Raw genomic sequence first — 18,884 nt, 5'->3', positions numbered from 1 at the left:
CCGCCAGGTGATCTCCGGTTGTGGCCCCTCCGACGAGCAAGTTAGTAACAAGAGGGATTACTTTTCTTTTTCCATTTTGTTTTTTTGCCTCTCCCCTGGTCGAAGGCCGGCCAGGGGTTTTATACTATGGTGCGAGGGTTGATGGTGCGTCGATTCGACGTCGCCGCCGACCCCCGAGGGATGGGACGACCCTTCTAACCGGCCACCATTCCAGGACGTGCAAAGCAACGTCAAACGACATCGCTCTGAGCTCCCGGGACGGGATGTGTGACATATTTTCTTGGTACGAGCTCCCGGGACGAGACGTGTGGCGCAGGGCTCTGAGTTAGCGTGCTGTGTCGACTGTAACGTGTTCAAGCTGCCAAAATATACCGTATCACATATCTCGTTGCCTATCCAAAACATATCAGTATGACACTGGATCTAAAAACATTACAACTAGTTGGCGTCCAACAAATTTCAGCTGTTCAAATACACAGGTTCCAATCAATTCACCGTCGGGAAACGGGGGTTTATCATCTATTACAAGTTCCATCTTCCTTAACCCAACATTTCAACCCACAAAATCTAGCTGGGAACTTAAGGTGGAAAATTCCAACCTAACTAGCCTCTTTATTTGATTAACTGAAACTGTGAAAGAAGGGCATTCGCCATGCACGACCGCACATTACTCCTAGTATGGCGGACGCAGCTCACCGATGACATATTTTGTCTCGATCATTACGTCGAACAGGTAACGTGCAGGCCTCCTAGACTGAAATCAGTGACCAGACGACCCGATAGGAAAGGGGTAAAAGGCTGCCGTTTCCCGTGATTTAGGGGGCCGGTCTTTACTTCACCGATTACGAAGAGTAAAGCTCAAGGAATAAAGTGAAACAGCGTACGAACCCTTTCGAAAGGCACGCCGCCAGCAGCGATGATGAGGGCGACGCAGGTTGCCTTTCAGCGAAGGAAGAGGACCGACGCTGCCGCTAACACTCCACCTGTGAACTCATTCAAGATAATTGATTAATAAGCGATATCAAAAATAGACCAACAATATCCCATGTCAAATCCACAAGCATAAGAATGATTTGATGACACAGATTTTTTCTACTCTCACCGAACGAAACCCTCCACGATCGGGGGCGAGCCCTCGGGACGAGTGGCCCGAATCGTGGAATATGCTCCACAAGATCCAAAAGCCAACCGCAATTATAGTCGGCATCATAAATATCTTGCAAAAGCCAACCGCAATCTTTTCGTAGCGTGAATAAGATTCTTCGGGGGCGAATAGGGAACCGCAAGCGCACGGCTTCCGGCCCGCCGTCGTTCTTCACACCCAGCAAATCCAGTCAAATGTCGGCGTCCGAGACCCGAAAGGCAAAGCAAGTCTCGAGAGCAAAACCGACCCCGCTCTTCCCTTCCAATGGGCGGAACTAGGTAGATTTCTTTCGATTCCCCCTCATCCTTCTCCCCACCCTCTTTCTCTCTCTCCTATTAATTTCCATCCTCGCCTTTCAAACATTTGGCATCTCTGCTGGCCTGCCTGTCTCTCTCTTCCTCTTTCCGCTTCTTGCAGCTAAAGGCGACCACCACAGTATCTCTGTTATGCTCCTCTGAAAGTGAGTGCATCATGCTGTTGCTCTTTGTTCTTGGTAGAAGCGTGAGGGCTTGTCGTGTCGTGATTTCTCATTTTCTGTCGAATTCAAACCGCAAATTAAATTAATGTAAATCGTACCATGCGGTGGCACCAGTGGTATTTTAATTCAAAGGCGTGCTCTGTTCTGCCAACATAGAGCATTTGGTGATCGGACACTGGGAATAGGTTTCTGGAGATGATGGAGTCAGCCAAGGGTCGATCGGAGGTGGAGTTCCCCGGCCGTGCCGTCTCGCCTTGTTGGAAGAAGAAGGCGCCCGACGCCGGCTTCTTGGCCAACGTCAAGGACCACTTCGACCAGTTCGTCAGCACGCCCATGGATCAGCATAGGATCTGTCTCAAGAAGACGATCAGAGGGGTAGGTGACCTCGTCAAGCTTAGGAAGCAAAGCAAGGTATGGAGGATCTCTTCTTCTTTTATCATCTTGAGGGGAATTCTTTTAGAGAGCGTTCGTTCTAATGGTCTTAGGAAGCAAGGCAAGCTATTGCGTCGTCGGATTCCGCTTCCAAAGACGGAGACGCGGATACGTCGAGGTAGGATGAGATCTGCAGTGCCTCAGCTGCTGCGACGGAGCATTCTTGTAAATGGCAATTGATCTGCAGAACACATTCTGGCAAAATTCAGTGTGATCACTCGATACTATAGATAAAAAAAAAAGGCATCTTCTTCTTCTTCTTCTTCTTCTTCTTCAAGAATAAAGCACTAACCATGTTGATTTATTGCGCATCCTGCAAATTCCATGGCTTTTATTGTTTGGCTTGACGATTTCCATGAAGATCTTTTCTTGTGTCTTGCATACTTCTTCGCTAAGATGCACTGACAGCGTCCCCTTATCTATTCGTAGAGAAATTTGGTACTCCATCTGCCCTTTGTGTTGACACGAAATTGTCATGGAACAGATGACATCTTATTGTGATGTATTAACTGATCTCTCATTGTTTTGATTCTTCGCCATTGACCTATGAATGAGCAGGAAAAGGGTGGTGTTCTTTTGTTCGGAGAAAAAGAGCGAAGCGAAGTTGACTTCTCGCGTGCGCCAACTCAGTAGGGAACCGTCGAAACTTTACAGCCTGTGTTTGGTGAATGGAGTTAGATCATACTGCATCACTGCATTAAGTTCCTCTTCCTCTTGCTTGGTTCACTTGTCTAAACCTGTAGTGGCAGGCATATGTAGTTGCTCAAAATTCAGTAGAAAGATTGGAAAAAGCTTGGGAGATAGAACAAAGGAAGGATTCTTTTGTTTTCCTAATGAGTAGCGGGGTATGATATTAGCGTTTTCATCTTGTTTAGGGGGTGGCAGAGGGTAACGTCAAATGGGAAGGCACCGAGGGACGAGCCGTCCCATCCAAGCTTTGATACGGAGCACGCATGACTCCGTACTCCGCCCACAGCCCAGTGAGATGTTTGTTTTGTCTGGGCAATTCAAGCTGGCTTGTTACTCGCAAGGCAATCCAAGTATAGCTATTTTTGATATCACGTTTCAAATGTAAGCTAGAAAAGCTTGGGAATTCCAGATCCCTGCAGCTGGATTCTGCTGTATGATTAGATTAGATTAGATTGTAGGAATTGGATTGTATAAAATAATTTGATCAATGGGTGATTTATTGCTTAATAAATTAAGAATAAAATTCTTAAAAGACAAAATAAAAATCTGCCGTTCTCATTTTTTTTACTCCTTTTGTTTTTGTTTTATTTTCGATGAAAGGGGTTAAAGACGCACTCCTCAAAAGTGATAAAGACACAAAAGGCGAAAACCTCACGACAAGATCAATAATGACATAAAAGGGATTTAAGATGCCCTCGTTGTAGATGAAAATGAAGGGTGAAAGTCGATGATACGTCTCGATAATAAGAAACAAGGATAGTGAATAAAGAATAAAATTAATCATATTTTTATTATTAAAAAAATACTCTATGAAAATAAAATAAAAACTTAAAAAAAAAGTTTTAACCGAAAATAATTTGGCTGCTATTTTTAAATGTTTATACTCAAAACTAACTAGCACATACTTCACCCTCCTTTACTTTGGGATAGTAAGACGATAATAGTGAAATAATTAACAACAGATGTTCATCTATTCCACCCCAAACGCATCGTCGTCAACATATTAATGTCAAGTAGAAAGGATGCTTTTCTTCAGGCACTTATTCACCTTATTTTAAAAGTCTTTTCTTTTCTATTCTTTGATAATAACACCCACTCATACGACTGCCAAACCACAACCATCAGTCTACTAATACTGCAAGACCCAAAATGACGCCAGACAACAGACAAGTCCAAACTTAAAGATAACCAAAGCAGCAGATAACTACGAAGCCCAGCCCTCCGATCGCGGCAAGCGAACGACCGCCTTAGCTCCTCCAGTACCCATCCGACGATCCACCGCCGTACCCGCGGTCGCGGCCGTAACCACCGCCTCCGTCACGGCGACCGCCGCCGCCGCCGTACCCGCCGCCGCCGCCGCTGCGAAAACCTCCTCCGCCGCCGCCGTACCCACCGCCTCCGCTGCGAAAGCCTCCGCCGCCGCCGTACCCACCACCTCCGCTGCGGAATCCACCATCGCTCCGGCGGTTCTGGGCCTCGTTTACTGTGATGTTCCGGCCGTCAAGGGTCTGGCCGTTCATCCCCTTGATGGCGTCCCTCATCGACTGCTCGTCGCGGAAGGTGACGAACCCGAAGCCCCTCGACCTCCCCGTCTCTCGGTCGTTGATGATCTGCACCGTAAAACACAACGAAAGAGGTCTGAGATCCGAGATCTAGTAGGGAAAAAGGATCGAAACCCGAGTTGAGATCTTGGATCTGGAGAAGATAAGGGACCTTAGACTCGACGATGTCGCCGTAGGTGCTGAAAGCCCGCTCAAGGGAGGCGTCGTCGGTAGCCCAGGCGAGCCCGCCTACGAAGCAGCGGAACTCGACGTCGGAAGCCGCCATGGAAAGGATCGGAACGGAACCCTGAACAGGAAAGGACGGCGGAAGAGGGGGAGGTAACACCAACCCACCTCTGTAGGAGCACAAGAAACCCCAGGGCACCCCCAAAAGTACATATATAGAACGAGCGCTGGCGGATCTGGCGGTAACCTCACCGCCCTTTAGGTCATTTTACCCTTCCGCCTTCCTTATCGCTCCTGTGGGGGTGCGGCGGTCACCCTCCGGGCCTCACCGCCATTTGTTTAGGGTCCGCGAATACGTGTCCTCCAAACTTTCTTTTATGTGGAGCCTTCGACAACTTTGACGGTGGGTCCCATGGTAGGGCCGTGACGTTCGCGTACCCGCGGATTCTTGCGAAAATATCTTAAGGTGTCAAGTTATGGTTTTGCCCCCTGAGCGGAAATATTCCTTTCTTGTCCTGTGCAAATCAGATTTTTAATATATATATATATATATATATATATATATATATATATATATATAAAGAGAAAGAAGAACACTTGGGGTATCTTTAATAAGGTTTATTCAAAGACTAGTGAACATTTTGGAAGATGATCGTGATTAATGCGTGGCTAATTCGTTTGTTTCGACGAGTAGGTTTTCTTGAGCAAGACCCTACAAGCGTGTGCATATAAAGGATTGAGAAATAGATGGCTTCATTCAGAAGTCGTCACCTTCAAGCAAACTCGGTTGTTGGATAGGAATTTATGTTTCAGTACCGTTTGTTCTTATGGGAGAAAATATAGCCATAAGTTTGACATGGACAGCCAAAAGGGAATCGATCTTCATTCAGGGATGCAGTCTTATCCTCCTCCCGCCTTTGTTCCTTGTGAAAGACCGTCCGCCTTCCAACCTTCACCGAGCGCGAAAAGCAACTTTAGAACAACTTTATATCTGAACCACCGAAAGTGATGGCCTCACGACCATCCAATAAGCCGTGGATGCGTCATCGAGCATTAGAACAGTAGTCATTATGCTTTTGTACGAGTATAACCCTACAGCTTTCCCATATTTTTACGAGGTCTAGAAATTTTTAGATGTCTATCTTACCGACTATCGCACCTGTATCTGATGTAGGGAAAAAGGCAACACATACATAAGTAATGTAATTTCAGATTAATATGCCACTTAATAACATAACAAAGAATCATAGAAGAGAAAAAAATGTTGGGAATAATCTCATCCGACGTGCCAACATGGACGATTTCATTCATAGACGCCAATGGATATATTACAAAGCTATCTTTGCTCATTCACCGAGAAAGAAACAACAGAGACCCAAAAAGAGGTTTGAAGATTATAAAAGCACTGTGGACGCTTGCTTCCCGTTTAAACGCTAAATTACCAACTCTTTTGCCTTTCCAAAACATCATTACCTGATGACACTACACATCAAAAGATAAAAAAGATAATTATTGCATAAACTATTATTTATTCTGACAGATTATTTTCAGCAGAAAACAAGATAAAATAATATAAATTATTAATATTCTGAAAGCAAATAATGGCACATAATAATGTTAAATGATCAGGCACAAAACAGTAATAGATAACACTGAACATGGTTTATACTAAGAACAATAAAACACGGTACAGTCAAAAGTGTAGAAGATAATAAAGAAGCCTGTACACACAGTAAACTCTCCACAAAAAAAAAAAAAAGGATCTTGATGGACTCGAACCATCAACCTCTCGATCGAATTCGACCGAGCGCTCGACCAGTCTGAGCTTGAAGATCCACGAGCATCTCAAGAAACAAATTTTAATGATTTTCCTTAAATACAGTACTTCTTTTAACACTACACGACCGAATGGATTCTAACTAGTAAAGGCCAAATGTTACAAAGAGAAATCCCATTATCGAGAAACAACATTAAATTTATGTTATACAGCGGTTATTCTAAGGAGAAGCAGTAATTGGGTTCCAGATGAAGTTACAGCCTAAAAAAATTCAATAAATCAATACTTTGAATTACATACCTTATTGACAACAAAATATCAATATTTAAAACTAGATTATTAATTAAGCAACAACAAGATAATTCAATTTATCATATTTACTCAAATATATGATATGATTATTTCAAATTACCAGATTCCACACTATGCAACATTACAATTGCCACTTAATAGATCAAGGCAACTAAAAGTAAGCTTGCCAAAATTTAATCTGAGAAATTGTTTGCGCAACAAATAAACAGTGCAGAAATTATAACATTCAAGCATCCAACAACCATAAGTGAAAATGTCAAAATTAATAACAATAATACTAATAAATGAACTGCTCAAAAAAATATTAAACTACAAAAGAAATATATTAAACTACAAATCGTTATTAAAGATCTGTCAAAATTACATATCAATCCACAGTAAATCATAAACCATATAATCCCAAATAAATGTGTGGAATCTTGGTTGGCAAGAGTGACAAGGATATGAAAATATTGATTAAAAGTATAAACTGGAACCACCATAAGAAAAGGAAAATCCAGTATGCATATGAAACCATAAACAGATCATATTGCAGAACAGTACTATTTTTAGAAAAACTTCCAATCCAATGTAAATAATAAAATTAAAGATGCAAGGTAAAATTAATGTAACAAAAACAACAGACATGCCGTTAGTTCCCTGTAACAATATATAATCAATGAACTCTAATATTTATGGAAATACCTATCACAATATTTAAGATGTTCCTTATATCAAGAAGTGTGTACTCGATCACTGCATTACAACAGGAAAAAATTTTGACTATTCCATTCACCTGAGTAAGCATAACGGTATAACATTCTTAATAAATCATGCTACAGCAATAACAATTAAACATAAAATTCTTATTTGCCTACAATCAGGTATGAAGTCTGTAACAGCAAATTGAACATACACACCATCGGGCCTTTTATTGCAGGTATGAACATAACAAACAATCTGGCGAAACTGAGATATTATAATAATGAAGTAACAGAAGCTAATAAATCAATTTCAATCACATGACGCACATTGAGAAGATATAGTTTTGACAAGGCAAAAATGTAGAAACTTCAATGACAGCAACTTCATTGTATTATGTAAAAATATAATCAAAACCAAAGAAAGAGCTTATTCTGTCCCCAGTTGTCCTCCAAATCCAAAAGATTGAAGAGTCCACTAGAAGGACAAGGAATAAGCTCAATGTCTCCACAATCAGCAGCGGGTAATTTATCACATACCAACTGACCTCAAAAACTATCAAACTTGATAAATAAGTTCAGAAAGGAAAAAACGATACATCTTAACATTCAAAACTAATGGAATTATGTAGCATATATCAACATTAAATCAAAGGTAAAGATAGATTATGCATATAAGCGTGGACTGAATAGAGTGAGATTATTCATAATGACGATCAAATTTTAGTTAGTAAAAATAATAGGAAACGTATGTCATAACTTTCAATTTCGTTAATGGGTGCGCTAGTGGAGGTAATACCAAATAAGATGACAAGTAAACGAATTAGAATGTGATGATTGCACTATGACCCTCTGGTATTTTGGTCATGCAAGGTACCCTTAAAGTACTAGTTCAAAGAATCCAAGAGCGAGTTTACTAGCGACATAGAAGGATCACAATAACGAGACAAGGCACACGAGGGTGAGAACCTGGGGTACGAAAACACCCCTTGCGTTCCCACCAAACACACGAAAATTGGCATACTTTATTACGGTTCTTTGACCTGCCATGCGAGCGCACCCAATATGGCAAAGGCCGAGATGACAGCCTAATAAGATTAATCACCAGACAACATCCCTATTTTACCTTACCCTCGGAGGAGATCTCTGGCTTTACACATCCACTACATCAGAAAGAACCTTATATTAACAGGAGAGCACATGAGATCCATTCATCGACGACCTACTCATATTCAGATCCAGATTGTCCGCGGGCGAGAATGCATCGATCAAGTCCAAGCAGCCACAACGCCGACCAAAAATCACCGTGATCTGTAAAAAAGAATTCTAAGTCACCGTAATACTTCTTCCATCGCCAAAACCTACATTTGCAGCAACAGATTCATCAATAATTGCTTAGGATTCAAACAACCAATCAACAAATTAGCTTACCGATCTACGAATATTATGAGTAAAAGATTAACAATTTACAGGTTGAAACATCGGCGAAGACGCTATGAGCCAAAAATCAGAAGAATAGCGTATAATATTAAAAAGCAATGAAGGTGAACACGATCAAAACTAGAGAGGCATCACCTACACGCCAAAGATCAGCGTCCTTTGTTGCCAGACACTCCCGATCGAGAGCCGAAACGATGGCTGCGGAAAAGGTAATCCACGAGACGAACGGGACGACAAAGCCTATATATCTCGATGAAAGACGATGGCTGTGGAGTTTATTGACGAATAAACAAAAAATGGACGGCCAGATGGAATCAGTAACTTTTTGATGGACCTGATGCTACCACGTGTTGGTAAAGTCAGTTGGGCGCGCACCGATTTTCCTTGCGTGACCGCAACGTTGGGTGAAGTCATTGCTTACGTTTTCATTACAAAGGATTCGCTTCGCGGTCGGAATACCACATAGGGAAATAGACGAATCAACGAGCTAGATTGGTGGGATCCGGGGTGCTGGGCTCCTGTTTGCTGTTCATGACCCCATGCCAAATCGGATACGGAAATCAATTTCACGTTCCGTAACGATATCGAGTCGGCGGATAACAATTAGAAAACCGCTGTCACGTCCTTTCTGTACGCTCGCTTGGGGGTGATCGATTTGAATACCGATATCTTTGAATTTTATATAACTATATTGGTATCAAAATCGCTAGTCGTTAATATATTTTTCTTTTTTGAAAAAGATAAATAATAGGAATTACAAATGAGGATTGACCACTCGTTAACCTATCGATCTGCACAATCAATCCGAAGATCTGATTGCGACATTTGAGCATATTGACGCAGTTATCTCATCACGATTATTTCCCTTTTAATTTTTTTTCTGGAAACCGGCCTGTTTCTCTCCTAAACTCCATGGGAGATTTAAGCGCTGTTTGGTTGTCTTTTTAACTAACACTTGGTCATATATACGTTTACACGAATTCGAATCAGAATATGAACTCGAACTTTGTTGTTTGACCATCAAATTGTTTTTATTTGAGACGTCCAATCAATTTAATTTTCAATCTCACCTATGGAAAACTTATTTTGTAGCATCTTTTTATATTTCTCCGCAAAAGAAGAGGATGGCGGGAGAACTTGGCGCCAATTGATTCCCGCGTCCTGGTGTCCTTAAGAACCGCTTTCTACGCTTCATAACCAAACGCACCTCCTGAAGCCAATCTCTATTCTCTCGTCTTCTCTCCGAAATCGACGTGGCGGCGGATATGGGAAGCGGCAACGCCGGCATCCAAGAGCCGTCTCCCGAGCTTCAGAAGGTGGATCAGAATGGCACCCCTCGACAGGGCGAAGGCCTACTTCCGACCCATGATCTCCCGCTTCTTAAGGTCAAGAAGCTCTCCGACAAGGCCGTCTTGCCTTCAAGAGCTTCCCCTCTATCAGCCGGTTATGATCTCTCCAGGTGAAGAATGCGTAGTTTTCTGTAACTTGCACCGACTGTATCTGCCTAACTATGCTGTATCTTCTCGATCTCAGTGCGGTGGAAACGAAGGTCCCGGCCCGAGGAAAAGCTCTGGTGCCCACCGATCTTAGCATTGCCATTCCTGATGGAACTTACGCTCGCATCGGTATAATTTCCACACCCCATATCGTGATTTCTGATATCTGTTTTGATCTTGTCATGTTCATGCTATGGGGTGTTCGACGAAATGAGTCAAAGAGGGTTCCCCACCATCATTTATTTTCCCCACTACAGCTCCTCGGTCCGGATTAGCTTGGAAGCACTCGATTGACGTGGGAGCAGGCGTGATCGATGCGGATTACAGAGGGCCACTGGGCGTCGTTCTGTTCAATTTCTCGGATGTGGATTTCGAGGTGAAGGAGGGCGATCGGATTGCGCAGCTGATCATCGAGAGGATCTTGACGCCTGAGGTCCTCCAGGTCGATGATTTGGACTCCACTGCTAGGGGCGTGGGAGGGTTTGGGTCTACTGGAGTCTGATGCTGGATGTCGTTGTTGACATAGCTCTGCTTTGGTTCTGATACCTCAAACAGATGGTCTGGTTTTTCTGTTGCCTTGATATGCAAAGGTTTAGTTTTGATGACCGTTTAGTTGCTGATCTGCAACAATGAAACGAATCCTGTGGTGAATGTCCGGCATATAGTGCATCTTGAATTGTCACTACCTCTACCAAACATTTATTTCTTTGTATTAATGTCATTTAAAGCTTAATCCCACCAATAAACAACAGCCCCTGCTTTCGGTGTACTTCCAACCTTGGCAATCATGCGCGAATCAATCAAATCCGAGAACGATATCAACCAATTATCCTTGGGCTATTATTAGTTTGGCTCGAACTCCTTCTCAATACGGCCACTGCTCGGTCACGTAAATTGCTTTTCTTTGTGGATGTCAATATCCTTGACTTTTTTTCAGTGCCAGCGATTGAAAGAGCTGTTCAATGTGAAATCATAGCCTACGAATTTAGCGTGTGGATCCCATTCATTAAAGTTTAAGTTGGTTGGAATAATAAGAGGCGATATCAAAAGTGGCATCTCGCCTAATTGACTCGGGTCGCTGCGTGCTTGCCTCTCCTTAAGAAAACATGTGAAAAGAATCTAATTCAAAGCCCTACCGACACCTTATTCTACTATCCTACCACGTCAAGTTTTTTGTTTGTATACTTCTTATAATGAGTAGGATTATTCTCTTCGTTTGTTGGGAATTCTTCGAGATGAGTTGATTACACCGGACGTACAATAATACAATAATCAACATTTAAATATTAATCACCGATTAAGACATATATAAAAGAAAAAAAAAAGAGAGGAAAATACCCTCTCCTCCCTCGGCTACTCGTCTCATTGCGGCTTCTCTGCTGTATTAAAGAGAAAGGGGTTGACGTGTCCCATTCCAACCGCCTCCATTTCTGAGACGACATGAGAGACGGAGGCGATTCCCTGCCCTCGATCTCCGCGACCCCCAAGCGCCCCTCCCCCTTCCCTCTCTTAGGCAAGGGCCGGTACAAGCTGTGGGTCTGCGCCGCCATCCTCCTCCTCGCCCTCTGGTCCATGCTCACCGGCACCGTCACCCTAAGGTGGTCCATCGGCGGCGCCAACAGCCCCTCCGACGCTCCCGTATTTGGCGACCTCGACGTCCTGGTCGGCCATTCCTCGAAACTATAATATGGCTTTGTCTTCGGTTCCTCTGCGCCGTGATCTCTTATTTCTTCTGTTTTGGCTCGCGTGATGTAGGAGGTGGAGGAGAGGGAGAAGGTGGTGAGGCATATGTGGGACGCGTACGTCCACAGCCGCATTGCTCGGCTGCCGAGGTTCTGGCAGGAGGCTTTCGAGGCGGCGTACGAGGAGCTCGCTGGCGACGATCCCTCGTCCAGGGACGCCGCCATGTCCGAGATTGCAAGGATGTCGATGCGAATGGCGGATCCTGAGCCCAATCAAGATGCCAACGTAAACTTCCACTTGAAACCGAGTCCAATAACTGATTTCTTTTCTGTGGCTATTTGGTTTTCCTTTTCTCTTATCATGTAATGTTATTTCTTTTGCAACTTAGCTTGCTTGAATGATCAGTATAGGTAAGTATCGCTTAATTATGTTCTCTTATATTTATATAAAATAGGTTTTGCAAAAGAATTAATGTCGGATAAAGCTTTATTAGAAATTCGGTATTCATTTCGGATGAAACATAATTGTTATCAGATTTCTTCCAAGACATGTATCACTAATTTGTTTATGTTCATTCCTGTTTATGTTGACTTGTTTGCTTGAATGTCTTCCAGAATGGCGAAGAGGAGAAGAATCAAAGGGATGGAGATGGCAGGCCAATGCCGAACTCCTCATCACTGAAAGCTCAATCATAATGGCATTATCCAACTTCAACACAAACCGATGCGTCATGTACAAGACATGTGAACAAGCTCTCATCTAGAAATTAATTTTCTTTCTGAAGTTTAGCTTTGGGGGATGCTTGAAGTTGGTTCTATAATCTGTTATGGCTCAGTAATCTTAATGCAAACTCACCTGAAAGTTTGACTCCCATGCGCACGTTCACATTCCTTCCCGAAAACGTCACCGTAGTCTTCTCTTCCAATGGCCTCGTCGCCTGCCGCGGCCTCTTCCCCGTCTTCCCTTACTACTGTATCTGCAACCCCGCCACCGCCCAATGGACGGCGCTTCCAGAGCCGCTCCACCATGTGACCGACTCCGTCGCGCTCGTCTTCCGGCCGTCGCCGCTCAACTTCTCCGTGGACATTTTGGGTTCAGTCTTTTCGTTGAGCAGACAGTTGAAGCTTCTGAGTCAAGTTGACTAATCCTGATGCATCATGTTACAGCATTATACCGAGGATGCTGATACAGAGCTCTCGGTTACAGGGGATTCGGAGCTTTAAAGCCTCATCAATTATGCCACATAAACATTAGATCTATGAACCCATAGTAACTTACAGCTTGATCATTTGAAATGGAGCCGCACAAGAGTAAGTTGTGCACATAGGGTTTGGTACACCATCAACCACCTAAATTCTTTACATTTTGGCTTTACAAACATTTCCACCAGCTTCGGCATTGCAAGTTTCACAGTCACAGGTGCACTGAGATAAGGTTCCCTTCGTTCTCTTCTTTTATTTACTATCTGCAGTTGTTCTAAAACACCAGACTCGGTCATAAGCTTTCAGATTGCGTGGTCTTCTTTGACATGCTCCTATCTTTCTTTGGTGCTCGACTCGAACTACAGCCCCAACATTTCTTGGAAGGCCTTCATAGATGAAGCTGGCAATCCCACGACCACCGTTACACTCTTCATTCCATTGACCTGAGGAAGAAACACCACCACCTTGTGCGGCAGCTCGGCCGGGCCGGACTGAACCGCCTCGCCCCACCCGAAGTCCGAGCTCATGAACTTGAGTTTGGTCCACGTCGTGATCACCAGCGTCGCGGTCAGGGACGGTCTAGCCCGGTTCGACTCGAAGTAATCGATCGCGGACCGAATGAACCGGTCGGTCGTGTTCCGCACCGCGGCCTGGATCAACCGGGCGCCGAAAGAGACGGGGTTGTCCTGCAGCTCGCCGGCCTCGCACAAGCAGCAGCCGAACACGACCCCGTTCCCGAAGAACCCCACCGGGAGCGGCGGCTGGAACCGACGCCGGACGTCGACCGCGAACAGAAGCTTGGTGTTCTGATGAGGGTCCATGTTAAGGGCCCGCGTCCAGGATCTCCAGATGAAGGCGGAGAGGGCCACGAAGCAGGTGCAGGACCCGTCAACGGTGGCCATGAGCTTGAGCCGGTCCAGCTCGTCAGAGCCGAAGGTGAAGGCCCGGTACCGGTTTGGCTCGGACTCGAAGAGTTGCGTTAGGTTCGATTCGTCCTCGAGCTCGGCGAACTCGTGGTGGGGAAACTCGATCTTTGGGGGGTGACGAGCTCGTTGTATGGTACGGTCCAGGAACGGGGCCCGGGACAGGCGACGGTTGCGGGCCGTCTCCGCCCACGACTGGAGGAACTCGACGCTTGATATCCCGTCTGCCATGCAGTGGTTCATGGCAAGTCCCACGACGAACCCACCGCACTCGAATCTCGTCACCTGGATGGCCATATAAACGTGATCCATATCATTAATCAACTTCATCTGGTACTGGTAAGAAGATTGCTGTCATATATAGACAGGCATTTACGTCACCTGCACAGTGAGGAGAGGAGTCTGCAAAATGTTCTTGGCTCGAGAGTCAACGTAGACGAGCTTCCCAAGCTTCTCAGGATCAGGGATGGAGATGTCCCCCACCACCTCCATGCCGCACTCCGCTGCCGCCTCCACGAACGGCACACCCTGCCCGTCGCACTTCACGATGAGCTTCCCCTCCGGGCTGATGGTGAGGCTCCCCGAGAAGGGGTAAAAGTGGACCAGCACCTTGGCTAGGGCGTCTCTCAGAACCCGGCCGACGTCGGCGGTGCTCCTGTCGGTCGCCGCCGCGAACAAGTGCACCGTCTTCATGATCCCGGCAACGTTCTGATCTAAGTTTGACAGGAAGTAGAACTCGCCATCTCCGGCGTCCTCAACGGGGTGCACTCTCACTGGCTCCGATCTCGTTACAATGAACGTGACTTCACCCTTAGAATCTCTGTTATCCATCTACGAATACATGAAGAAACAAAATCTAAGCATTTCTAATGGGTTTTAGAGAATGATAACATATTGTAATCGGACTAATGGTATATAAATGAGATCGGTAAAGATACAAAGAGCAATGAACTTTAATCGTAAGAAAGAATGGTTTTAAGCACAAAATAGAAAAGAAAGATCACGATCAATGCGACACAAGAGATTGCCATGGCCGAACGAAGACTGCCTTAAGAACGAACAGCTCTCGAGCATGGTTTACATTAGGCCATGATCCATGTTCTCTAGAGTAAAACACTAGGCTGTAAACCGGTACACAAACGAAGTTCTGTGGACAGTGGACGATGGACATATATATAGAAGAAAGGGCAATGCTGGTGTTGGGATTGACAAATGCATAAATGTAGTTTGGTGAACCGGTTGCAGTGTCACGACACTTGAGACTTGTGACAGCAACTTTTGATCTCCCTATTCAAGGTGAGCTTGCAAAAGGATTCATTCTCATGAAGCTTTCTAGGGTGGCACAGCTGCTTTTCCAACCACTATTAATACTTCTCTTCATGTGCTGCGATAAGAGGAACTCAGGCTCGACATAAATGGTGATCAAACCCATCTCTCTGCGACCCAATAAATCAGGGTAGGTGCAACTACTCTTGAAGTCGATGAATAGACCAACACCAGCTGGTCTTTGGTCGAAATCGTCTTCCAAAGTGTTGGATCAGATGAAAAAAAAGAAAGAAAAAAAAAAGAGAAAAATGTCACGTGATACTCGACATTACGTAGCTGACGTACGTATCACATACATGCATGGTTCTGAAATCAAAGAGTACTTTATACAGTACAAGGAGCCCAATCTGGTTTCGAGGCATTCACGCTTCGTCTTCTCCCTCTTGCGAACACTGTTCGCTGACAGCTTCGGACCTGCAACGCAAAGTTCCAGCAGAGTAGACGCGGATGCTGTTTCCTCCTGAAGATAACTTTAGATCCCGGAAAACCATGCCGGGATTGGATCGGCAGAGGCACTCCTTGGGCATGAGAAGCACCCTCACCATGCAGCTCTCCTCCAGCCACGGAGCTGCATGGAGATGGGAGGGCAGATCGACCATGAACTCTCCGAACTCGTCCGTCGTTCCACATGTCCAGTTAGTCTTCCTCGTGGATTCCCCATTTGTTCTGCATCCCACCCCAATTTTGGCGCCTTCAACCACGCAGCAATGTCGATGTTAGTCAACTCTTGAACCATTTGGTTTTCGTTTTTGGCCCACAATTCAATTTTTATATCATTTTTCTTTGGATATATGAACATCGAAGAGGTAACCGTGACAAAGATATTACACCTCATGAGAGCCAAGTCGCCGTACCCTCTAAGAAACAAAGACATCATCAAATATTCCGGAGAAATGGAAGGGGAAAAGAAAAAGGATTTCCTGTTACATCAATCATTAGATTATTCAATCAGGAAGCTTAACTTTTACATAAAGCCACTGAATAATCTATAATTCAGATCATAACCTCAAGAACAAAAGAAGATTCATATATACTGCATCTCAAGATTGGACAAATCCAGACACTAATGTATTCCTACACCAAAAAAATGTGTTGTTGCTTCAGTTGTCACTCACCACGTTGACCTATTAATTAGGATCACCCAACAGATGAAAATACTTCTTTATCTTCAAGCAAAAAATGTTCGAATGAAACTCCTAAAAATGAGGATGTGTAGCTTCCATGGACTGAAGAAATTTGGAATGTTCGTGTGCAGATCATGAAAGAAGTAAGATCATCATGTCTAACACCACTAGTAGAAAAAGGAAACTAGATCGAACATGTGTATTCATAAACACTAGCTCGGTTCTTTCGAGTTCATGATATATATATTTATTGCATCTAAAACATCGCATAACTGTTTGTCTGCATACTGTTCGATTATACAATGGTTGATCCCTTGTTTCAGGACCAATAGACTAAAGGAAGAAGAAAAGGCTGTGTGACCTGGAACAGGGAAGGTGACGGGGTCGGATCCTGGCCTCAAGCATGCATCGCAGAGGAGGGTGCCGGCGACAAGCACGGAGGAGATCCTCTCCTCTCCATATCCTGCCAATCGCACAAGCTCCGCACGCGTGAGCTGCATGGAGAACTCCTCGCTCGTCAACGCCGAAGCACACAACCTGGAGCTAAAGAAGGACGACGACGCCACCAAAATGGAGGCCCCGAGAAGAAATTCATGCGTCTTTGGCATCATCTTCTTCAGCACTATTATCTGGCTGGAAGTGGGATCTCAGAAGATATATATATCACGCACATACATATGGTTCTGACAATTAATGAATCGTGGGAGAGGTGATTTATAAGATTAGGATTGAATTTTTGGACATGACTAAATGTAGCTCTCGAGTGGTTGTTCAACCACTGAAGCAACCTCTTCCGTGGTGGCATGCGAGGTAAGTGACAGAGATGCGTCGCCATACGCACTCAGCTCTTTACACAGAGAAGAAAACTCGGAAAGAATAAGATATTTGATCCGTAATGTCGTAAAAAAAGTAAAACGAATTACTACAACAAACACATACAACGTATAGTTTCAAGCATTCATGCATTCGAAGTTAGGTGCATGAACTTGTGATCAACGCAACCTTTCTTGATGATGATTTTGCTAAAATTTTCTTGTCACTGATCACCTTCGCGAATCTTTGCAACGATCAAAATATGTCAGCATTTGCACTTGTTGCTTTGTAAACCAGAAGAAAGCCATGTTCCTTTCCTTTAAACGCAAGCAAAAGCTTCCCCTGTATCAAACTATTCTGAACATTTCTGTCGCTTGATTTCGGGAGTCAAGGACATGTCTCACCTAACAACCGCATTGCATTGTGGTACTATTGCTTATTGCCTCCGTCTTCAGTGATTGGTGTTCCTCAGATGTTCTCCAATACTCGCCTTCCGTTGTTCCGCTAACTTGAAAATTCACTATGCTATCAGCAAATAATCTATATCATGATACGTAAAAATAGTTTTAGATTAGCACAAATATTGAGTAGGGAATAGAGGTCAAAGATAAACCTAATAATAATACACTGATCGAATATGATAATAAATTAATTTTGCATATGATATGTGAATCACAAAACAATAATTAAAAGTACAAAATCATAAGAGTAATCAAGGGTGCATACATATTCTTTATATAATATTATTCATAAATACAACCAGTGTAGTTATCTCAAAATTAGAAATTCGTAATAATTTTAAAATTATTTAAAAAACGAGTGAATATTCATCTCAAGTGGAATATTTATTTTTTAATTATATTTTATGATAAATTGATTAAAAAAAAAAGTTTTAATCTAAATCGACTTTTTTTAAGTTAGGAAATAGAAATCAAATCTTTATTTCAAAATTATCTCATTAGACTCCGAGGCAAGTTCTCCGATCTCTCCTTCTTAATTAATATTATTATATAAATTTTAAAATTTTATATCTAGATAATATAAAACCTATTTTATATTTATTAAAAAATATATAAAAAAATATTTAGAAATGTTTTTAGATATTATAGATCAAAATATATAAAAATCATGAATAATAATCATTATAATTTCATTTTGGGTAATTATCTATTTTAATTTTGTTCTACATAACTTTTTTTTTTATATCTCAGAAAGTTTATCAGAAATTATCATGAATTTTCTAATATAGAATTATTGATTTTTAATATTTTAATTCATAAAGATAGTTTTAGAATACTATTAAATTATATTTTTTATTTTAATTGAATTATTCTATGTGTGATTGAAATTTTAATCTGTTCATTCTATTTTTTTGTGAAAAAAAAAAGGAAAACTGAATTAGATTGAAATTGGATTTGATCCGGCATAGGTCTGACCCGAGTCAGACCGGTCGTTCAGCCAACCGATCGCCTGTCGCCTAACTCAATTTGCGTGCGGATGGCTTGGTCCGGCGCGACCTCGAGCACGCAGGAACTCAATCATTTTTACTTTTACTTTGAGAACTCGGTAGATCCCAAAAGGAATCGCTGTATTAATATTCCTGACATCAACAGGACCTATACATGTCCTCGTATCAT

The 18,884-nt window shown here is 43.2% G+C and overlaps 5 protein-coding genes and 3 long non-coding RNA genes across 10 annotated transcripts; 3 read left to right on the top strand and 5 right to left on the bottom strand.

Annotated features, from left to right (window-relative positions):
* Window positions 1-388: 388 nt before the first annotated feature.
* LOC135648956 (uncharacterized) lies at window positions 389-1,429 on the bottom strand. Its single transcript, XR_010501150.1, has 2 exons — window positions 1,103-1,429; window positions 389-983 (listed from the first exon to the last, which is right to left on the bottom strand). It is a non-coding gene; the product is annotated as an uncharacterized LOC135648956 (long non-coding RNA).
* Window positions 1,430-1,444: 15 nt separating this feature from the next.
* On the top strand, window positions 1,445-2,435 carry LOC135648947 (uncharacterized). 2 transcript variants are annotated; one of them, XR_010501147.1, is made up of 3 exons: window positions 1,452-1,604; window positions 1,737-2,033; window positions 2,108-2,435. It is a non-coding gene; the product is annotated as an uncharacterized LOC135648947 (long non-coding RNA). The 2 variants fall into 2 exon arrangements; XR_010501144.1 differs by having other exon boundaries at window positions 1,445-2,033.
* Window positions 2,436-3,793: 1,358 nt separating this feature from the next.
* On the bottom strand, window positions 3,794-4,796 carry LOC135648944 (glycine-rich RNA-binding protein 7-like). Its single transcript, XM_065166981.1, has 2 exons — window positions 4,458-4,796; window positions 3,794-4,354 (listed from the first exon to the last, which is right to left on the bottom strand). The coding sequence occupies exons 1-2, from the start codon at window positions 4,569-4,571 to the stop codon at window positions 3,992-3,994; spliced, it is 477 nt and encodes a 158-aa protein (XP_065023053.1). The 5' UTR covers window positions 4,572-4,796; the 3' UTR covers window positions 3,794-3,991.
* Window positions 4,797-6,118: 1,322 nt separating this feature from the next.
* LOC135672435 (uncharacterized) lies at window positions 6,119-8,898 on the bottom strand. Of its 2 annotated transcripts, none has more exons than XR_010512980.1 (2): window positions 8,820-8,898; window positions 6,119-8,601 (listed from the first exon to the last, which is right to left on the bottom strand). It is a non-coding gene; the product is annotated as an uncharacterized LOC135672435 (long non-coding RNA). The 2 variants fall into 2 exon arrangements; XR_010512979.1 differs by having other exon boundaries at window positions 8,816-8,889.
* An 899-nt stretch (window positions 8,899-9,797) lies between these two features.
* LOC135672434 (deoxyuridine 5'-triphosphate nucleotidohydrolase-like) lies at window positions 9,798-10,836 on the top strand. Its single transcript, XM_065180914.1, has 3 exons — window positions 9,798-10,139; window positions 10,214-10,305; window positions 10,434-10,836. Exons 1-3 carry the CDS (start codon window positions 9,946-9,948, stop codon window positions 10,676-10,678), a joined length of 531 nt encoding a protein of 176 aa, XP_065036986.1. The 5' UTR covers window positions 9,798-9,945; the 3' UTR covers window positions 10,679-10,836.
* Window positions 10,837-11,561: 725 nt separating this feature from the next.
* LOC103981440 (uncharacterized) lies at window positions 11,562-12,730 on the top strand. Its single transcript, XM_009398168.3, has 3 exons — window positions 11,562-11,838; window positions 11,932-12,144; window positions 12,474-12,730. The coding sequence occupies exons 1-3, from the start codon at window positions 11,617-11,619 to the stop codon at window positions 12,552-12,554; spliced, it is 516 nt and encodes a 171-aa protein (XP_009396443.2). The 5' UTR covers window positions 11,562-11,616; the 3' UTR covers window positions 12,555-12,730.
* Window positions 12,731-13,279: 549 nt separating this feature from the next.
* On the bottom strand, window positions 13,280-15,122 carry LOC135648927 (omega-hydroxypalmitate O-feruloyl transferase-like). The gene is made up of 3 exons (XM_065166953.1): window positions 14,989-15,122; window positions 14,366-14,815; window positions 13,280-14,269 (listed from the first exon to the last, which is right to left on the bottom strand). Exons 1-3 carry the CDS (start codon window positions 15,013-15,015, stop codon window positions 13,421-13,423), a joined length of 1,326 nt encoding a protein of 441 aa, XP_065023025.1. The 5' UTR covers window positions 15,016-15,122; the 3' UTR covers window positions 13,280-13,420.
* Window positions 15,123-15,561: 439 nt separating this feature from the next.
* On the bottom strand, window positions 15,562-17,130 carry LOC135648933 (uncharacterized). Its single transcript, XM_065166964.1, has 2 exons — window positions 16,796-17,130; window positions 15,562-16,001 (listed from the first exon to the last, which is right to left on the bottom strand). The coding sequence occupies exons 1-2, from the start codon at window positions 17,043-17,045 to the stop codon at window positions 15,673-15,675; spliced, it is 579 nt and encodes a 192-aa protein (XP_065023036.1). The 5' UTR covers window positions 17,046-17,130; the 3' UTR covers window positions 15,562-15,672.
* Window positions 17,131-18,884: the final 1,754 nt, after the last annotated feature.

This window comes from Musa acuminata, chromosome BXJ1-4 (assembly GCF_036884655.1).
Source record: "Musa acuminata AAA Group cultivar baxijiao chromosome BXJ1-4, Cavendish_Baxijiao_AAA, whole genome shotgun sequence".
Taxonomy (NCBI): domain Eukaryota; kingdom Viridiplantae; phylum Streptophyta; class Magnoliopsida; order Zingiberales; family Musaceae; genus Musa; species Musa acuminata.
Note: the sequence above shows the minus strand (reverse complement) of the source record. Positions and strands in the feature narration are given on the sequence as shown.

Coding starts and splice junctions, on each gene's coding strand:
- LOC135648944 (XM_065166981.1), bottom strand. CDS start 4,571: ATGGCGGCTTCCGACGTCGAGTTCCGCTGCTTCGTAGGCGGGCTCGCC. Junction 4,355..4,457: donor GCGACATCGTCGAGTCTAAG/GTCCCTTATCTT, acceptor TTTACGGTGCAG/ATCATCAACGACCGAGAGAC.
- LOC135672434 (XM_065180914.1), top strand. CDS start 9,946: ATGGGAAGCGGCAACGCCGGCATCCAAGAGCCGTCTCCCGAGCTTCAG. Junction 10,140..10,213: donor GCCGGTTATGATCTCTCCAG/GTGAAGAATGCG, acceptor TCTCGATCTCAG/TGCGGTGGAAACGAAGGTCC. Junction 10,306..10,433: donor TGGAACTTACGCTCGCATCG/GTATAATTTCCA, acceptor TCCCCACTACAG/CTCCTCGGTCCGGATTAGCT.
- LOC103981440 (XM_009398168.3), top strand. CDS start 11,617: ATGAGAGACGGAGGCGATTCCCTGCCCTCGATCTCCGCGACCCCCAAG. Junction 11,839..11,931: donor TTGGCGACCTCGACGTCCTG/GTCGGCCATTCC, acceptor CGCGTGATGTAG/GAGGTGGAGGAGAGGGAGAA. Junction 12,145..12,473: donor AGCCCAATCAAGATGCCAAC/GTAAACTTCCAC, acceptor AATGTCTTCCAG/AATGGCGAAGAGGAGAAGAA.
- LOC135648927 (XM_065166953.1), bottom strand. CDS start 15,015: ATGGCAATCTCTTGTGTCGCATTGATC. Junction 14,816..14,988: donor TCTCTTGTGTCGCATTGATC/GTGATCTTTCTT, acceptor ATGTATTCGTAG/ATGGATAACAGAGATTCTAA. Junction 14,270..14,365: donor CTCCTCTCCTCACTGTGCAG/GTGACGTAAATG, acceptor ATGGCCATCCAG/GTGACGAGATTCGAGTGCGG.
- LOC135648933 (XM_065166964.1), bottom strand. CDS start 17,045: ATGATGCCAAAGACGCATGAATTTCTTCTCGGGGCCTCCATTTTGGTG. Junction 16,002..16,795: donor CGTCACCTTCCCTGTTCCAG/GTCACACAGCCT, acceptor GCGTGGTTGAAG/GCGCCAAAATTGGGGTGGGA.